Source organism: Pantherophis guttatus, chromosome 2, assembly GCF_059756535.1.
Source record: "Pantherophis guttatus breed Tessera chromosome 2, ASM5975653v1, whole genome shotgun sequence".
Classification (NCBI taxonomy): domain Eukaryota; kingdom Metazoa; phylum Chordata; class Lepidosauria; order Squamata; family Colubridae; genus Pantherophis; species Pantherophis guttatus.
Genome location: NC_142064.1, coordinates 148,794,437 through 148,815,456, shown reverse-complemented (window position 1 = coordinate 148,815,456; position 21,020 = coordinate 148,794,437). Strand labels below are relative to the sequence as shown.

Genomic DNA, 21,020 nt, shown 5'->3' with positions numbered 1-21,020 from the left:
ACTTTCTTGTTTTTTCTTTGAAGACATTTCACTTTTCATCCAAGAAACTTCTTCAACTCTGACAGGATTTGGGATGAACACCCTTTGAATGGTGTGGGAGGAGGAATGGATTTCCAGAGGAAAAATTGCAGACTACAGGAACCAGGAGCACCACTCAGGTGATCCTGAGGACACAGATAAACCTTCAAGTGCTTCAATGGCCTTCTAAAAGGATGCAAATTACTAGCTGTCTGCAAGGAATATAAATCCTTCCATTCCCTACTATCCTGTCAGAGCTGAAGAAGTTTCTTGGATGAGAAGTGAAACGTCTTCAAAAGAAAAAAAAAGAAAGTCCAGTCGCCTCCTGAAAAAGCACCTTTGGGACAACCATGACCAGGATGACTGAGAATCTCTACAGAGATCATGCTTATTTTATCATTTTTAGGTTTGTATCTGTTTTTAATCAAAATGCCAGAGTCAATGTTGAGCTGAGCAGTCTTATGCATCTAAATTATAAATAAATACACATATTTAAAAGATACTAGCTCAGTATGATCCTAACTGCTTGTTAAGATCAATACAAGATCAATACTTTTCTTGCAAGTCCCAGTTTTGCCTGAAATTATGAATTGAGGAATTGACCTTGGTAGGTGCCCAAGACCCTGGAACATCAGACACACAGAGCTTAACAATGTTGTCAATTAATAATATTTGAAGTGTTACTGATTGGGAATGTATTTTTATAAAGTACCTTGAAACTTTCATAGTTGAGGTTTATACATGTTTTATTAAATCAAAAGCTAGAAAAGTGTCAGGGTGTTTTATGTATCGTCGTACAATACAGTCTAGTAGTTTTATCAGACTAATTTGCAAAACAAAACATTAAAAGAATCACATCAAAATAATATATTTGATAAAAGAGTATTAACTGTACATATGCTGGTACATGTATTTGGAAAAATAATATGTGATCTTGAAGGAATTCTCCATTTATAGGTACTTCTTTTTCAATACGTCATGGAGGACAGGGAGATGATATCTTCAGTTAGTTCTCACATGGAGACATGTTTGCTGGATCTTTTTTGAACCAGGACATAAACAAGTTATATTCTGTATAAAATAAGTTACACATTTATTTAGTCAAGTTCCTTATTTAGTAAACACAATCTAGCTCTAGGAAAGCTCTGTTTACGTGGTTGCTTCTTCAACATCTGATTTGCAGGGAAGGGGGGGAGCCATCCTGTTTTTATGAAATTAATCTAAAAATGGTATGATTACTATAATAGCTAAATTAATTTCTCATACCCTTTTCCCTCTAATGCAGGAAAACTTTATTCTTACTATATTGGTGCAATAGGAAGCAAGCGCACCAATGTTTGGAAATGATGTTCTTGTAACATCACAACCACTATAGAAGGGGTGGGAAGCTCCTCACATCCGCAGATTAAGTGGTCAAAACTCAGGGAAATGTATTTTACATATTCAGAGGCTTCAAAGATGTTTAGGCATAAATCTCATGTAATCTCTGTGAGGGATATGGGCATGGATGGATGGATGGATGGATAGATTAAATTTAATTTTCAACCCCTATTAGGCATTTTTGCCCCATACCATTCTTCGAAGCTCTGGATGTTTCCAGTAATTTTATGTTTCCCACAATGCCAACCAAATTAATGTCAAAAAAGTTATATCATCTGTTCCCATAATAATGAAAAAAGAACATGTTCATACCTTCAAAACAGCCAGGGACTGAAAGTTCGCCATCTATGCATTGAGTTGGTATTTTATAACTGCACGTCTCTATCTTACTTTTACAGAAAAACCAGATTGTCTCAGCATGTTGTATACTGTTAAGTTTTTTCACACTTATTTTCTGCCCATTGTATAACACTGTCGCTCTTTCCACTGGTATGTTACATGGTGCTACCGGAAGAGGAAGAAGGAACATAAAGTGCATAGTTTAAAAAAATTAATTGGTCAACAATCATAGAAGCACCGTGGGATATGAAATGTCTGACTACTTTATTTAACTGGTGATTTTCTAAATTAAGTAAATGTTTTCAAAGGCAGGCTATTCAACTTTGTGTATTTTGCACAGCAACCTCTATTTAAAAATCTTTATATATCTTCTGCATCACCCTTTTTTAAAATATTGTGTGTGTTCCAAAGCAGCTAGTCATATATAATAAGTATACCTTTACATGTTATACCTGAAAGATTCGTACTTTAAAATGACAGACAAATGGGGGGGGGGGGGAGGGAACCCAGTTGCTATACTTAAAGGAGATGGGAACACATTTCTCACAGCTACCTTGGCTACATTTGAAGACTAGAAGTTCCAGCTTATGCAGAAGATGGCAGCCTAGGTGCCAATAGGTAAGGGTCATCACACCCAAATTAAACCAATACTGTAGACACTGCTGTTCAAAGGTTGGTTTTGGTTATTATTACGGTATTTTAAGCTCTTAAGTGGTTTTAGCTCTGAGGTACTTCCAAGATCACCACCTCCAGGTAAAACTAACCCATCTGGTACAGTTGTCCTGAATGAGAATGGTGGTGGGTCCCACTCCAGGGAAGTGAGACAGGTGGGGGAACCCAGAGTTGGCAATAGCTCAGCTGGGGTCCTCATCCTATGGACTAGCATTCTTCTCGAGGTAGCCAGTGATAACTTAGGCATCATTTTGAAAGAGTGTAAAAGTGGAGTGATTTTCCACAGCCTCTGAAAACCAACATTGCCTCAGTTTGATGAGTGCTGTTTGATTATTGTAATGTTCTCTGTAAATGACTTGATTTTGTTGTATTCTGCTTTCATTCATTTATTCATTAATTCAATTTCTATAGCTGCCAATCTCAACTAAGTGACACTGGGCAGCTTACAATGCTAAAATTATAAAACAAAATAATTTTAAAAAGCATTAAAACAGTAAAAAAAAAAACAACCCATCCACTAAGTAAATTATTACAAACGGTAGCCCTGTTGATTAATCAGCTAATACGGTAGTAAAGCAAAATAAGAGGATCCTTCACATGTCCCTTGTCCCAGGCTCAGTTACTGTATATAGCCAAGCTTTTAAAACTGAAAAGCCCACTGGGTTGGAGCCATTTTGATCTCTCTTTTTAAACTTCCTATACTTTTAAAATCCACTATTGCATATTCTGCACTATAAAAAATAGAATGTTTGACTTTTTTCTATGTGACATCCTTTAAGAAGCCTCTGATGGCTGAACATGCCCAGTTCTTTCATTCTCTCTTTATCCAATTTAATTTCTAGTCCTTTGATGTCAATCATTTACTTCTTTGAACTTATTCTGTATCCATCTTAAATGTAATGCTCAGAAACAGTGCTTAAGTAGAATAAAGCCAAATCAAATGACTAAAGTACTCTTTCCACGAAAATAAGACATGTCCGGATAATAAGCCCAATTGGGCTTTTCAGTGCATGCAATAATATAAGCCACCCCCGCAAAATAAGCCTCCCCACCAACTACTTACACACATGCGCAGCCGGTCCTGCCATTTCCTCTGGTTGCTTGCCACGCAACCAAAATGAGTTGAGGCGAGGTTCAATCAAACTTGTCGAGTTCGAGAAGTTTGATTGAACTCGCGAGAAGGCTTTCTTTTACAGTGTGTTTCCCTGGACACAATGGTGAGGAATGTGACAGAGCTAGAAAGGTAAGATGTGTGTCCCACCTCACCCACCCTACCTGCCACCCCCAAATTGCATCCCTAAAGGGGACAGGTGCCTAATTGAGGGGCAGGAGCCCTGTCACGCCCAGTGAGGGGGGAGAAGAGATGGCAAGGGGAGCCACGTCTCGCTCCACGCATCTCGCTTCTCACCCGCCCCACCTGCCACCCCTCTCGATAAAGAGATGGCGGGGAAGGGAAGCAGCATTTTCCATTGGGGTGGGATGCGGTGGGACATGTTGGGCTCGGCTGGCGGGAAGAACGGAGGGGAAGCGACAGCGACGGGACATCCAGTCCCATGCTCGCTGCCTCCTACACCCCCAAAATAATAAGACCCCCCAATAATAAGGCCAAGCCCTTATTGGGGGGTCAAAAGAAAATAAAACCCTGTCTTATTTTCAGGGAAACACGGTATCTAAAAATTACTTGCAATAAATAAATGTAAAAATTGCTTTTCTAGCCTTATCATTCTGCTAACTCATATTCAATATACAGTCAATGCTGTTCCAAAATATTTAAAAATAAAAATGACTACCAAGCCAGATACTCCTGTTCTTATTTCTCTGCATTTGATTTTCCTTCCTAAGTGAAGTTTTTTTACTTATCTCTGCTAATTTCAATTGTGTAACTTTCAGCTGAGTTTTTCTACTTATCAAGATCATGTGAAATTTATTTCTGTCTCCTAAGGTATTAGCTATACTTCCCATTTTGTGTCATTTGTAGATTTAGTAAACATTCTGTGTTCCTCTTCATCATTTGTGAATTCCGATATTATGGATTATTAAATAAACTGGCTTAACTATTATGAACATTCATTACATTGTTAAGATACTTTTTTAAAAAACAAAAGCTATTTTGAACAAATACAATACATGCTGTTTTACCTTTGCAAGTTGGTTTATTTGACCAAGTTCCTGTTTTCTCACACCTTGATTCTGAAGCTTCATCCATAGTATAAGGTGGATAACAACCATAAGCCACAGTATCTTGATAATGAAAAGTACCACGAAGAGCAAAGTTTATGAATCCATTTTCTATTGGTTCTGGAGGCGGGCATTCTACAGCTGTTAGGGGGGAAAAAGAGAAAATGGGAAATCCAGGGCTTGTATTTTGGGCTAATCTATATTTCCTGCTTGTCCCAATGTGAGGAACATGTACTGTTTTGGACAACAAGAACAGGATGTCATCCTCGGCACACTCCTATCTTGCTGAGAGCAAAACCATCAACCAAATTTTCTTGTAGGGTATCTAAAGTATTCTCCTCCCGCTGATGGCCCAATCAAGGAGAAGAAGCAGGGAATTCAGAGAGGACAGCTGTCCATCACTTTGACTAAAACAGAGGAGAGAAATTTGAAATTTGGAGAAGCAGTTTTTTCACGAGATTTATGTCCCACTGCTGTACGCACTGGAGGCAAATAGCTGAAGATTGCCTATAGAAAAGTCCTCTATGTCCTGATTCCAAAGTTGATCGAGCCATAATCAAAGAATTCCTACTAGGTGATGGTTGGGAGAAGATTCAGAGGCAATTTACCTAATCTTAACAGCAGAAATAACATTCTACAAAAACTATGCGGAACAACTTGGGGAACTTCAGCCCCAACTCTTCGATGTGCAGCCCTCTGGCTTTGCTACTCTGCAGCGGAATACTGCGCACCTGTATGGATAAACAGCTCACATACAGGACTTATTGATGTTCAACTTAACCATACGATGAGGCTAATTACTGGGTGCATTTACATCTAGTTACTGGCTACCAGTTCGTAGTCACATACTTCCCCCGCATTTACGACAATAAGCTGTCATTCGGGAGTATAGTACGATCCTGTTAAATTCCTCTTTACCCATTCTGAGCATATTAATCCGAATAGTATACCTCCAGGATTTAATCTACCCCGACACATATAGGTGACTCATGGAGTGTGTGCCGACTCCTTGTATAAATGGGGAAAAACACCTTCAGCACAATGTGATTGTGGGGCCCCTCGACAGACTATCCAACATATAGTGAGGGAATGCTCTAACAGAAGGTATCCAGGAGATGTTAGGGATTTCCTCTGCGTAACAATGACAGCTACTGACTGGATCTCCAAACTCGACATTAAACTCTGAAATGTTATTTCTGTTTCCCTCATAGGTTTTCTTACTGCTTTTTTAAAAATTGTTTTAACCTGTAAAAATGAAGTGTTTTAATATTGTGTGTGACCAGCCATATGCTAAATAAATAAATACCTAATCTTACTTTAAGCCAGTTTCCTCCGGTATGGTTCTCTCAAGATATGTTGCCAATACAATCCCAAAATTCCCAGCTACCAATACTATATTATAGGACTTACATTTGCATTCAGGTAAAGCAGTCCAGCTTCCATCAGCCTGGCAGGTAGCTGTTTCACTTCCAAACAGCGCAAGAGGTAACAGACAACTAAAACTGATTGTCTCTTGGAAAACAAATTTATCTCCAGACTCAATTTTACGGTAAGAGAGAGCTCCAAACTCAGAAACTAGAGGTGGAGGGCAAATCACAGCTAGAAAAACAAAGCAAATCTGTTTAATACAATGCTCTCCCAAAAATGCTAAAAATCGCACTTAAACTTTTACCCTATTGAATTCATATAATTGCATCTTAAGAGTATTTATTAAATTGGCCCCCATCTATTCTCTGCCTCCCGAGTCCCAGCTGATAGGGAGGAAATGGGGATTTTGCAGTAACCTTCCCTTAGAGTGGGGTGGGAATGGAGATTTTACACTATCCTCCCCCCTGCCACGCCCACCAAGCCATCTCCCCCAAGCTATGCCACAGCCACCAAGCCACACCCACAGAACCAGTAGTAACAAAATTTGAATCCCACCACTGAGCCATAAATGTAGTTTTCTGTTTGTGGCTTCTTTTCAACACTTTTCAATATTGTAGCTCTCCCTCAGGAATGTTTCTGATTGAGATCATGTTAAAAGAAATTCCCTATTTCAATTGTCTTTCCATCTGTGAACCCCACCCCCTTTTTTAGTTTTTAATTGTTTAGTTTTAATCTGTTAATGGGTTTTAATTCACATTGTTTTAATTCGGGCCAAAGTATATAATTCTTTTAATTAATTTTAAATTTTGTATTGTTACGTATTTTAGTTTTGGCTGTGCACCGCCCTGAGTCCACTAGGAGAAGGGCGGTATACAAATTGAATAAATAAATAATAATAATAATCCAAAGATGTGCTCATTGAAAAAAATTAAATACCTTGATAAATTCACTATTCCAATTAGTGAGACAGTGCATTTCTTTGTATGTATATATTAATATCTTGTCATACTTACGTTCGCATTCAGGCAGGCGTGCACTCCAGCTCCCATCTACCTGGCATTGGCTGCTTGTTGGTCCTTCAAGAACAAACCTGAGTATAAAATACTCTCATGAGAGCAGTCTGAAAATGGTTACATCATGCTTGTTAAGCATCTACTTACAATGCAGGGGCTCAGGCAGTAACAGTACAGGTAGTCCTCGACTTACAATATTCATTTAGCGATGTTTTGAAGTTACAACGGCACTGAGAAAAGTGTCTTATGACCATTTTTCACACAACTGCTTCAGCATCCCCATGGTTACATGATCAGAATTCAGGGGCTTGGCAACTGGCTTATATTTATGACAACTGTACTACCCCAGGGTCATGTGATCACCATTTGCAACCTTCCAAGTCGGCTTCCAACAAGCAAGGTCCATTGGGGAAGCCAGAACCATATGATTCACTTAATAACTGCAGTGATTCACTTATCAACGGCAAAAAGGGTCATAAAATGAGGCGCAACTCATTTAATTACTGCCTTGCTTAGCGTTGGGATTTTGGTCTCAATTGTGATCGTAAGTCGAGGACTACCTGTAATGACTGGGGAGCATTTATTGCATTACACTTTAACATATTTTGTTTGATTTGGCTTCCTGTCTTCTTATATAAATTAAGCCTCCATGATTTCCAAAACACAACTTGTGACTTATACTGATGGGTCAACCCAGCCAGTGGGATTTATTCTGCAAAGTGAATGTAAAAGAAATCATGGCTTAACACACTATATGAACCTTTGCTAAATTGTTGGGGTTCTCTTTTGAACATCTGGAACAAATATCCTTAACTGAGTCAATGAGGAGGTTTGTTGTGGAAACCACAATCAAAGGTGTCAAATGACTCAATCACCCCATTCACAAAAGGCTAAATGTAGCCCCCAAATGATGCAAACTGGTACAAAGTCCAACTAACCCCACCCACATAGTTATGGTTGGGGACAGTTTTGCTTCCCTACCTAGTTTTTCAGAAAAAGAAATAGAAAAGGGGGGGAAATGCCTATACAAAAAAAAAAAAACGGGGGAGCCTCTCATTATAGAAGTGGTAGCAAACTTCTTAACTATCGACAGACTGCAGCAACTGAGTCACACCTGCTTGTTACCTATCTGGTCAAGAAGGAAGAGACAAATGATGTCCTGTAGTGTTGGCTGGCCTTGGTGCAAGGCTTCATGAGATCCTAGGGCAGTGATGGCGAACCTATGGCACGCGTGCCCGAAGTGGCATACAGAGCCATGTTGCCTGGCACGTGCGGCATCACCCGTTCCTCTTCTGGGTTTCTGGCATGCATGCGCGCACAACGATCAGCCGGCCTTTTTGCATGTGGCAGTGCCGGAAGCTAGAAGAGCTGGTTTTCTGTTTTCCTGTGCGAGCATGCGCGCCGGCCAGCTGATCGTTGCGCGCACAAGCGCGCTAGAAACCCGGAAGAGTAGCTGGCTGAAACCAGAAGTTTGGGTACGCGCATGTGCCCTGGGCAGCTCCTCTTCCACTCGGTGCCATAAAGGTCTACCATCACTGTCCTAGGGGCTTTTTGGAGAAGATGGGCAAGGCTATATGAATGGAAAGTCTAGTAAATATGGTTGTCTGCTGGCAAGTTCCTCAAGGAGGAACTCTGGGTGAATTAAGTAGTGTTGCAGGACCAGGGCCAAAGCAGAGTTTTGGTTTTATTTTCCTTCTTTACACGTTTTAATAGTGTTTGAAACATATCACAACTGACCTTTGAAACTGTTTTGCCAACAGAGTCATAAAATCTACCGATTGAGATTTCTAACTGGCCCTTACGGTATTTGTTTTCCTGAAACAACAATATCATATTCCTGGGAAAACCTATAAGGACTGAATATTTGTATTGCCTTTTACAAAGAACACACATTAAAAACAACACATACTAACAATAAAAAATGATAAAGAGTAAAAGGAGACTAGGAATACAAGTGTGAAAATGTATAAAGAAAAACAAAGAAAAATACAAACAGATGCAAAGAATGACTTTTGACTTCTTCCAAGGATGTAGAGAACGCTTACTATCAACCCTTAGTTTAAGACTAGAAATAAAATGTCCATTACCCATCCTACAAATTTTTTTAAAGCAAGATATTCATCCCCATTTAAAAATCAACCTGGGGAATAAGAATAGAGAATATTATGCATTTGCTTGATATAGATATAACATGAAGTTCATGTTACAAATTTAATTTGTGAGAGATAAAGGTTCATTTCAATAGGCCAGTATACAAACTTACCCATTATTACAGGAAAAGTTTATGACACTCAGGTAGTTGAGATCAGTGATGTGTATTTCTCCATTGTCCAAGGGTCCAGGATAGGAACATTTCCTGGCTGTTTTTATATATATAAATATATATACATGCATTTATTAATATTTAATTGGGGAAGAGAGAAATAGATACACTGTAAACAAGAAGCAATCACCAAGTTAAGCCAATTCATTCCAATGGATGAGTGGGTAGATGATTAACAATAGATCCGTGATGGCGAACCTACGGCACGTGTGTCAGAGATGGCACACAGCACCCTCTGATGGCCCGCGAGCCGTTGCCCTAGTTCAGCTCTGCTGTGCATGCGCACATGCCTCCTGCCGGCCAGCTGGTCTTCGGGTCTCTGCCGGGCATGCGCAGGGGCAGGGCACATGCGGGGTGGCTGCTTGTGCATGCGCGGGGGAAGGGAGGTGTGCAGGGGCGTGCACACATGTGTGGGGGTGGGGCGGATGCTGGGGTGCACATGCATTACATTTTTGGAGTTCGGGCGCATGCGCTTTGGGCACTCGGGTGCATACACTTTGGGCACTCGGTCTGGAAAAGGTTAGCCATCACTGCAATAGATCATTTTCTACTTGATGAACTAAGACAATAAGCTTAATAGTACAGTTCACCTGCTTATACTCAAGAACAATGGTGTTCCAGCCACAACAGGCCAGAAAGGATGAGATCTGTGGAGATCAAGTAATCAACACTTTCGCCCCCCCCCCCCCCCCCCCCAGGCTAGATACTTCTGGAGAAAGTCAGTGCTGGAAAGCAGATGCCATAGGAGTAGTTTAAATTTTTAGTACAAACATTTCTTCAAACATGTTTGCCCCTAAGAAAAAGGTCTAACATCATGTGAGCTTCAAGAAGCCACACCATTCAGAATAGTTCGCCTTCATTTTTATTTTATTTATTTTTTTGCCTAATGTATTCTCTATTCTTTGCTCTTTTAAACATGATTGGAGAACCTTTTTAATAACTAGGTGACAAAAAGAAACCAATAATTACAGCTTTTCTCACCAAAGCAAGAAAAGCTTTTATCGATGTTTCCATCTGTTGTGCATTATCAAAAGCAATCTCTGGGGATTTTTTTTTCAAAGAAGGGTAATAAGATAGTCAGTGATCTGGACCAGTGTGGAGGCCATTGCAAATAAATCCTATGGATAGACTCTAATTTAGAAGCCAAAGCAATTTTGGATTAATTTAACGTACCCATGGTAATGATTGTCCTATTAATGTGACTGTTTGATCTGAGGATGCACAGATCCTCAGAAGACCTCCTACCATTTTCTCTTCTTGCTTGACATAAGTGCCACGGGTAACTTGGGTAAATAAAGGAGGGGCAAATCCTCCTACTAGGAAGAATGAATCAATCATTTTAGGCTGTACATTTCACACCTTATTAAAATGCAATAAAAGCATTTAATTAGACTCTTTTTTCCTTGTAACAATTTTTATCTTTCAAAAAGGAGAGAGATGTTTGTAGAATTTTCCTCCATGGGTGCCAGAATAAAGCGGCTTCCTCTAGATACTGGCCTTGGCCTAACCACATACACAACCAAATCAGGAAATAACTCGGTCAGTTCTCCATCATGGTGGCTTTGACAGCATTCAATCCCATTAACTAAGTTTTTTTTTAAAAAAAAGGTCATTTTGAAAATATGGAATGTACATCACTGGCAGCTAAAATCAGAAGACTACATCTGATTTACTTTGGCCATATTATTCATGTGGATTCATTGGAAAAGGCAATGATGCTAGGAATGTTTAGTGGAGAAAGAAGAAGGGGCAAGCAAAGAACCTGTTGGCTTGATAATATCAGTTTCGATGCAAAGGTGAACATACAACAATGGAAAGAAGCTGTGCCTGACAGGGTAGCATGAAGAGCACTTGCCTATAAGGTCACAAAGAGTCCAACAGAACTAAATGGTTAAAAACAAAACAACAGCCAACTTCTCCAAAACGTTACTAACATCACTGAGTCCTTGTACCAGAATACTATTGGTAAAACTACTATATCACTCAGACTTTCTGTATTGACTAGGTATATTTGGGGGGCTCAAACAGAGGCATGTTTGAAATTGCCAGGTCTTAGTCAAGTGTGCTGAAATCGACACATCCCATTCTTTCTCTTCTGATTGTTTTGCTGGAGGAGGAGGTAACCAATATATTAACTAGGTTTTGTTTTTTCAACAACATAGCAGATGTAATGGAATAGATTTATCCCTGATCTGTTTTTCTCAATCCTTTTTGATCTTTTCACAAGACAACTTCCTTGACCTGGTTCCTTGACCTAACCAAACATGCTGTGTCCCAACGGTGCTTTTTCAGGAGGCAACTGGACTACCTTGATTTTTCTTTTGAATACATTTCACTTCTCATCCAAGAAGCTTCTTCAGCTTTGACAGGATAGTGGGGAATGGAAGGATTTATATTCCTTGAAATCAGCTGGTAATTTGCATCCTTTTAGAGAAGGGCTGTCAAACTCCTGGCCTGTGGCTGGATGTGTCATGAGCTGGCCATGCCCACACCCATTTTAGCAAAGGGGGGGGGGATCTCAATATGTCACGTGACGCTGCCATAATGACATGAGTTTGACACCCCTGTTTTAGAAGGTCGTTGAAACACTTAAAAGGGTGCAAATTACCAGCTGTCTGCAAGGAATATAAATCCTTCCATTCCCCACCATCCAGTCAGAGCTGAAGAAGCTTCTTGGATGAGAAGTGAAACACTTTGATCTGTCCCCGTACCCACACACACACAAACACAGCCAGCCGAGGGTTAAGGAAACACTTTGGAACGCACCCAGGTCTTATCTCCCACTTGGCAGCGATAGACACACTGTCTGCCAAGTGACTTTATTTTCACAGTACAACAGAAAAATAAATACAAGAGTCCAAATGTCCGACACTTTAAATCTTTCTCTCAGCAGTTCCGGACGAGGCTTTAGTGACTATCCAAGGTTTGCTTTTGTTCGTCACAAGGATCCTTGACCACCACCCTCTATTATATAGTCTCTGGGGTGTGGTCCAGTGACTCAGTTCTAATCCCTAGGACGCCTCCTAAGCTGCTGCAAACGTTTATCACGCCTTCGGAGGCGTGCGTCCAGGAATGATGTTTCTTCATCACTCTGATCCGAACCAGCTGTCTCCCTGCTGATCTCCTCTCCCTCGGCCGGCATCTGAAACAATGCCAGAGGGGAAGGGCCTGGAGAGGGAGGCCTGGCTGACTCCTCTTCCTCATGCTCGGAGCTTTCTTCCTCCGATGGGACAGGCTCAGAGGGCGGGGCCACAACACACTTCTTTTTCAAAGCAAAAACAAGAAAATCCAGTTGCCTCCTAAAAAAGCACCTTTGGGACAACCATGACCTGAATGACTGAGAATCTCTACAGAAGTTCAAACATGCTGTGAGAACTATGTACCTTGAGCTGGATGACTCAGAATCAACACTTGTTGACCTGGTACTGTGCTTCACACCACAAAATCTTTCAATGAAATCTAATGGAACTGATTGTGAGGCTATTATATTGACTAAAACATCACCCACTGAATGCCACTGAGCCTGGCACAGTGGTTAGAGTGCAGTACTACAGGCTACTTCTGCTGACTGCCGTCTGTCTGCTATTTGGCAGTTCAAATCTCACCAGGCTCAAGGTTGACTCAGCCTTCCATCCTTCCGAGGTGGGTAAAATGAGGATCCAAATTGTTGGGGGCAATAGGTTGACTCTGTAAACCGCTTAGAGAGCAGATTACTCTCTCTAAGCAGTTTACCGTAAAGCTATATGTAAGTCTAAGTGCTATTGCTATTATACAAGGTCCAGCTGGTTTCTAATATTCCTTTTTTCCCCTGCTTTGCATTTCCAGACTTTCCTGGATAATGCTGGTTATTGTTTAGATTACCATCATCTTTTGGGGGCCAGATTACAAAAGAGGAGCAGTTATCATTGCTTTTGTGAAATTTCTTCAGAAAATTTCTTCTTCAGGGCCAACTTTGCAAATAAAATAAAAATTATATTAAACAAAAACAACTGGCCAGGTTCATTGCTTCTCTTTTGATTTAACTGGTTGAATAACAGCTTTTAACACTATTAGCCTTCTGCATTGAGATTGAATGTATTCTTTCATATTGACTCTTGTCTTTTCTGAAAAGATGCTTCTACAACTTAATCTTGGGGGCTGTTTCTTGACTTTAGCCTTTGTTTCCCATCATGTTTGCCATCTACATCATTCCAGAAGAAGCCAACCTGACATCTGAAGGAATGCACAGCTCTCCAGCCCTCTCTAAAAATTAGTCTTCATAATTTCAGTGGAAAAAAAAATGGAGGAAAGAAGCAGAGTTACCCATCTTAGCCTTAACCTCATCTTTGCAATGCAATGCTAATTCTCTGCCCAGATGTCTAATAATGGCTGGAAACCTTGTGCAGGGGCGGGGCGAGTCAACTGAACTTATTTAGTTCCTTTTACATAATCAGCAAATGTTTAGGTTTTGATTGATGAGATGAAGCTATGTACATTCAGATGTATTCATGTAAATTTCCCCACATTTTTCAGTCAGTGTCTCAAGCTTTAGGGGTGGAGCTGGAAAAGGTGTGTCATTGCCTTATCCTTCACTTTTTTGTGTTTCTAAAGGAAACATCTCTGCAAGTCCAGAGATGATTCAAATCTTCCTTGCAAGCAGTTGCCATCCTCTACAGAGGGCCTTTTAGGGGTTTACTAAGCAATGTGGCATGGACTTCAGTCCCAGGGTCCAATCCTTGATGCATAGAGCTGTAGTGGCGTAGTGGTTTGAATGCAGTATTGCAGCCAAACTCTGCATTCCACTGCCGGGAGTTCGATCCTGATCAGCTCAAGGTTGACTCAGCCTTCCATCCTTCCAAGGTCGGTAAAATGAGGACCCAGATTGTTGGGAGCAAGCAATATGCTGACTCTGTAAACTGCTTAGAGAGGACTGCAAAGCACTGTGAAGCAGTATATTGCTATTGCTATTGTCTACATGTGTGGGTGCCTTCAAGTCGTCATTGAACCTGGACTAGTTGCTGTAATTTTCTTGCAGGATTTTGAAAATAGTTTACAACTGTTTTCTTCCTAGGGCTCAGAGACAGTGACTGACCCCAAGTCACCCATCTGGCTTTGTGTCTAAAGCAGGATTTGAGCTCCCTTTTCTAGGGAGTCTGGTCCTCTTAACCACTAAACCAGACTATCTCTTTTAGGCTTGATCTACGACAAAAGTTCCCTTAAAACTTTGGTACATAGAAAGGTTTTTACATCAAGAATATGACCTCATTCTCATGATTTTGATGAGGAGAAAAAAAATCTCATGATTTTGATGAGGAGAAAAAAAATCTCATGATTTTGATGAGGAGAAAAAAAAATCTCATGATTTTGATGAGGAGAGGGAGCAGAGGGGCAGCCATGGAAATTTGGAAGATTCAAATATGTTTCAAAAGTTAGACATTTCACAAACTGAAAATAGAAAATAGGTTTTTATTTAAAAAAGCAAAAATATTGATTTGTGTGGAAAAAGCAAAAAAAAAAAAAAAGCAAATACAGAAAGGACATACTTACGCATACATCTGAATGTAATGGTAGACCATGTACCAGATGAAGGACATATGTATCTCCGTGTGCCAGACTTGTAAATATAACCTGGGTTACATTGATATACAATGTCTTCTCCAGGTCTGTATGCTTCTTTATTTACATTGATGGTAGCCAGAGGTACTTCAGGAGGTCTAGGACAAACTATAAGACACCAAGCACTAACAAGTCATGTATGAAAAGATATGTTGGTACATGAACAATAGTCTTGCATGGCCCTGAAACCATAATATTTTTATTTATTTATTTGGTTGGTTGGTTGGTTGCTTATTTATTCAAATTTATTTTCTGCCCATCTCATTTCAATATTAATATTAATGAGTATATTGTCTGTTTTCACAGATGAGACCAAAGGATACATACCGTATTTTTCGGTGTATAAGACACACCGGAGTATAAGACGCACCTTAATTTTGGGGGAAGAAAACAAGGGAAAAAGTATTTTACCTCTGCCTACCAGCATTTAAAGTGGCGCCGCCCTCCTCTTCCTCCTGCAAGTGAGAGGTGCAGGGACTACTCGCTTTCCCCCAAAGAGACCCCTAGCATGCTCTGGGGGGAGAGACAGAGCACAGCCTGAGGAACAACCCTCCCTCTTCGGGATGGGGGGGGGATCTGCCCAGCAGCTTTGGGGAACAAGGCGGGTGCCACGATTTGCGGCTGGTCACCCCTCTGGCCGCGCTGACTTCACTCCCCAGCAATATGAGGAGCCGCCACCGCCGCTGCCTAACCCTCTCTGCACCCAGGAGCCAAGCCGAGCTGAATGGGAGCCCCTAAAGGGAAATGTTCCTCCTTTCCAGCCATTGCTGCCCGGATTCCAAAATGCAAACCTCAAGAGTCGCGCTTCAGGTGGCAGCCAGTTCCCCTGCAATGTGCAGCGGGGAACTGGGAAGGGCGGCAGACCCGCGATCCCCTTCCCGATTCCAAACATGGGGTGTGTGCAGAGACAAAAAAAAGTGTACCGTGTTTCAGGTGGCAGATCTGACCAGGAGGAAAGAGAAGAGTCTGCTGAGAAGGAGGATGGGGGCACGCGGCTCTGCAATGTGCAGAAAAACACTTTTAGGCGTCAGCGCTACAATCTCCTCCCCGAATCCAAAGCACTTCCCAGTTCCCCGCTGCACATTGCAGGGGAACTGGCCGCCACCTGAAGCGCGACTCTTGAGGTTCTTCAGGCTGTGCCCCGACCCAGATCCCTGCCGCCTGGAAGTGGCCGAAAATGGCCGAAGGGTGGGGGCCAGCAGGTGGGTGGGGCTATATTCGGCCTATAAAACGCACCCAGATTTTCACCCCCTTTTGGGGGTAAAAAGGTGCGTCTTATACACAGAAAAATATGGTAAATGCAACATAAATTCTTTATTTTAAAAAAATATTTAGTATATGATAAAATACAAATAGAGACAAAAGAAAGAAAAAGAAAAAGCACCAAGATAAAGGGGGGGGGGTGAGCAGTGACTTCTGATTTTTTCCCCCCAAATGCAGTACAACACAGGAAAATTTACACCCACAACCTTACATTTCTAGCTAATTCAAACTATTTCTATAACAACAAAGTCAATCTAATCATCAAAGCCCAGCAAGATAAATTCTTTAGACAACAACCGTATATCAGAGTTTGGAAGAGTGGGATCAAGCTCCATCATTCTTCATTTGCTTTCTTTTTTAAAGAATAAGATATAAAATAATGAAACACTAAAGGAAAGAAAGATAAGATAGAACAAACAGAAACAACTATGAACAAAAAGTACTGTGGAAAACTTTCTAGTGACATATTCTCTCCTTCTCTTCCATTTGAGTCCCCAACCACTATACAGAATTTAGATATTTATACCGAATAATGATTCTTGCTAATTTGTGTTTAAGCCACAGTGGTGCAGTGGTTAGAGTGCGGTACTGCAGGCTACTTTTGCTGAGTGCCGGCTGACTGCAATTTGGCAGTTCGAATCTCACCAGGCTCAAGGTTGACTCAGCCTTCCATCCTTCTGAGGTGGATAGAATGAGGACCCAGATTGTTGGGGGACAATAGGCTGACTCTGTAAAACCGCTTAGAGAGGGCTGTAAAAGCACTGTAAAACGATATATAAGTGCTATTGCTATTAAGTACCTTTATCTGTTAATTTTAATTGGTCTCAGAACTTTTTTTTTCTAGAAGCCATATCCCAAATGTCTAAATTTGCCTTGCTGTGTAATATGTCAAGTATTCACTATCCTTGATTTGCCTTCTTAAGTAACACCACTGACTTCTAGCCTTCTATTGTAGCCATTAAGTAACAAGGTTTCTACCTTGCAGGATTCATCTAGGTAAAGTTTAATTGCTGGGACAGTGTTGCCGAAAATCATAGTGGATATAACAATGGCATAAAAATGAAGGGATTCTTTTCAGACCTTATTAAAGCTCTCTCTCTCTCTCTCTCTCTCCGCCTCCCTCACCCCCTTCTCTCTCCTCATCTGGTGTAATATTGACTTACCTAGATGGAAATTTGAATTGCAAACAAGAATGAACTCATATGCATTGATTCAGAAGATATTAAAGATTAATATGCAATTAAAAGCAGAGCTTTTCCTTCAGGACTGATCAATAACATTTTTTTCCATATATGATAACTGTAACAAGCTTATGATAGACTGAAAAATGAAAAGATTCTGCATTACCCACAATGAAGGAATGATTGGTGAAAAAGATGAAACTTGGAGAAATGGCTAGACTGACTTCTTTGATTAGAGAAAAGACATCTAAATTTATTGCCGATTGGAAACCCATTATAGGCGTTTTGCTTGAAATATTTAAAAAGTGAACTTTTCATTTGCAGTAATAGTATAGTAGAAAAAAAGAGAGCCTTTTTGTAGCTACAGAATAAGAGATAATTGTATAATTGTATATTTTGCAAAGAAGATTGGAAGCTCCTTTCTATTTTTTTTATTTTTCTTATGGCACATTTTGCAATATATAGATATATATAGATCTATATTACAGGCTTTAAATTCTAGCCACTTTTGTAGTTCTGACTGTCCTAATCAACAGATATGTTGCCATTCTCTTTAAGAAGATGGGAGGTAATTTGGATGTCCTGACAGCATTTTTCACTCAATTTGGAGAAATTGTCTTGCCAAATGTTCCTGCCTTGCCAACTCCATTTCTCAAAGTTACCCATGGAATTTGGTAGTATAATTTATGGCAAAATTTGGAAAAGAGATGTCCTGTCAAAATTTGCTGGTAATTTGATTTTTTTCCCCAAACCAATGTTTTGAAAGCATTATGTTTAATTTTTATAATAATTTCCATTTGTTTAATATAGGTTTTGCATTTTTTTTTATTATTATGTTTGGTTGGCTTAGCTCTTTTTTCCTGGTTCTCCTTCCCTTGGGAGGGTGTGGGGGAAAAGATCCTGGTCTTGCACAATTGTGTTTTATACATCTTTCCACTTATGCATGTCACCTTAACCACAATGTTTGCCTTCTGAATACTTTCACACTGCTCCCCCTCGCCAAGATCCTTCATTCCTGCTGTGCTTGAAATTTAGATGAAACAACTTGGCTTGGTAATTAAATCCTACAGTACAATTCACAAAGTCCCTAGCTGAAAATTCACTGTAAAATTGCAAGCAATTGCAGCCTTGCTTATTAATAACAGGGGAGCTATCAGCCAGAATATTTGAGATATGTAACAGTAATATAATATAGCATTAATCATAAGCATACTTGGGGTATATTTTATGTTTTTATTTCTTCAGCTGACAACTTGCCTTTCTACTCTGGTGAGGGAGATGATATTTTTACTTTAAAAAAAGCAAGTAAACAGTTAATAAAAAATTAAAACTTAGATTAAATTTAATCTTTTATTTAACCATTACCTAAATTAGGTAATATCAGTGCTAATCTGACAAGCATTGATGATGTTACCTAGTTTGGGTAATGAAAGTCTTCAAGAAAACAACCACGCTCAGAAAGCAACAAGGATCCCTCATTCCAACCCTGAGCTGTAAGTATTCTCCTTTATTTTATTTAAGCTGTTAACTCATTTTGAAGATTTCATTTAATGTTAAAACAGGTCCTAAGCTAAGGCTTAGAGTTAAACTAGAGATGTGAAAGACACACAAATATTTCCCTACATTCAACATACTGTGCCTGTATTTTGTACTGAAGAAAGAAAGAATCACGAGATACAGAATGGGGATAAAAATGGTCTCACTCGGTTCCCCAGCCAAAAAAAAAATGGCTCCTGACTTAATAACGTGAGAAGGAGACGATTTGGGGACATCACCAGTGAGAAAAGGGGAAAGGAGACAGTTTTGTGCCACATTCCCTATCTGGATCACTGAGCTATTTAGGAAACAATATAAAAAGAAGGAGCTGCATTGATATGCCACTTAGTTTAGCTTTCAGATGGTTGATCGGATCATTTCTAGCAACATTTTAGTGTCATTTAGTGAGATAGCATCCCTGGAGGTGGATTTGTAGGAGCAATTTACAAAGATGAAAAATCCCATTTCGCATGTTTTGGAAATATTCAGGAGGCAAGTGGAGGGAAGCAGTTTTTACTGTCTCTGTAACAGAATTTGTGAATAGGACTCTAGATATGGTCAATACTTTTGATTTCATAAAAGGAGCGTAAATACATACATGCATAGACACCATTTAAGAAAATGGGGTGGGGGGGGGAGATCTACAAAAATCTCATGCCACAATATACCGATCAGTTTCCAAGAAATATGATGTTTCCATCTTGTTAAAACAAAATGCAAAAACACTTACCGTTATCCGCAAGAGCAACGTGGGTTATTCCAACCAAGCATAAGCTAAACAGAACTGGAAACATGACTGCAGATCTGCAAAACCTCGGAATGAATCCAAATGCAGTACTCTGCCTGCTAAGATAAATACCAGGCAAAGCTAAATATTAACTATCTGCATTTGTTTATATTCTTAGCAACCAAAGATGAGGGAAAAAAGAGATCCTGATACTGCTGGGTAAATAAATGTCATAGGAAGTCATGCACAATCTTTTGCAACTGTTACAAAAGTTGAGATATAATTACAGTCTGAAGGTCTAGTATGTTGGCAAATGTTTTGCAACCCACAACTTTCATTTCTCAATTTTGATTAGATATGGTGGAGACAGAGCGAGAGATGATCTTTGGATGACAGGAATTCAAAGAAATGATGTCAGAGATCGGCATGGTCGGATGGCTAACAAGATCCAGGAATTTAGAATCAAGAAAATCTATCTGCTCTCCAGCCTTTCTAACCCTCTGACACAAACCCCCAGGCGTACATTTAGCCAAAGAAGCCAGTATTTTCCAAAGACATTTCCATGATCATGTGGCCAGCATGACTATATGCCGAGGTGTATGGAACACTGTTACCTTCCCACCAAAGTGGTACCTGTTCATCTACTTGCATTTGCATGCTTTCAAACTGCTAGGTTGGCAGAAGCTGGGGCAAGTAATGGGAGCTCACCCCATCACGTGGCACCCAGGTCTTGAACCCAGGCTGTCAGCTTCCCAGATGACCAGCTCAGTGTCTTTTAACTGCTGAGCCATTGCCCAGCCCCCATCAAACTCTACTATTATCTTAAATCAATCAAAATAAATAAGTGAATCTTGCAGTGTACATGCCAGTATTGAAAATGATACCATAGAAACAATGATACAAAGATCTTAATAATTGACAGGATTTCAGTTTTTAAGTTAAATCCATACAGAAGCTGACATTCCTTGTCCCAAGCAGTAATTGAAACCAAAGTAGATACCCAATGATAAACCTGAATGCATAGAAAATTAAATATTTTCTATTAATATAATTAGAAAAGATTATGCACTAAATTTATGCAGTGAAAATATTGAAGGACAATCCTGCCTAGAAAGCTATGAAACAATACATAAATTTGCTTGAAATAATGTGAAGCAGTGTTACTAGGAGTGCCTTTGAAAATGGCACTTACTCAGAATTATATTACTCCAGATCATCAAAGGAATTTTAGACCATTGGTACAAATAAATGGTCCATTTGCCAAGGACTTCTGATCTAATGTTTTTGCAAATCTAGGAGAAAGTTACTCACGTTATCTCTTAGCTTTGCATTCTGAAGAATAGGGTCTCTGTCATCATTAGACAAACTGGAACCATTGACACTGGAAAAGCATTCAAGAATATCTGAATTAACAGATCTCAAATCAC

At 39.9% G+C, this 21,020-nt stretch overlaps 1 protein-coding gene across 1 annotated transcript; it reads right to left on the bottom strand.

Moving 5' to 3' along the window:
- Positions 1–746: 746 nt before the first annotated feature.
- Positions 747–19,728, bottom strand: APOH (apolipoprotein H). Its single transcript, XM_087886995.1, has 7 exons — positions 19,597–19,728; positions 14,818–14,994; positions 9,232–9,328; positions 6,969–7,045; positions 5,998–6,186; positions 4,549–4,728; positions 747–1,902 (listed from the first exon to the last, which is right to left on the bottom strand). Exons 1-7 carry the CDS (start codon positions 19,658–19,660, stop codon positions 1,670–1,672), a joined length of 1,017 nt encoding a protein of 338 aa, XP_087743121.1. The 5' UTR covers positions 19,661–19,728; the 3' UTR covers positions 747–1,669.
- Between the last annotated feature and the right edge of the window lie 1,292 nt (positions 19,729–21,020).

Bases quoted from the DNA above. Each gene is read 5' to 3' on its own strand.
- APOH (XM_087886995.1), bottom strand. From the start codon at position 19,660: ATGTTTCCAGTTCTGTTTAGCTTATGCTTGGTTGGAATAACCCACGTT. The intron at 6,187-6,968 runs GTAAGTATGACA...TTGTTTTTCTAG, and splicing joins ACGCCTGCCTGAATGCGAAC to CTGTGATTTGCCCTCCACCT. The intron at 4,729-5,997 runs GTAAGTCCTATA...CCCCCCTAACAG, and splicing joins TGCTTTACCTGAATGCAAAT to CTGTAGAATGCCCGCCTCCA.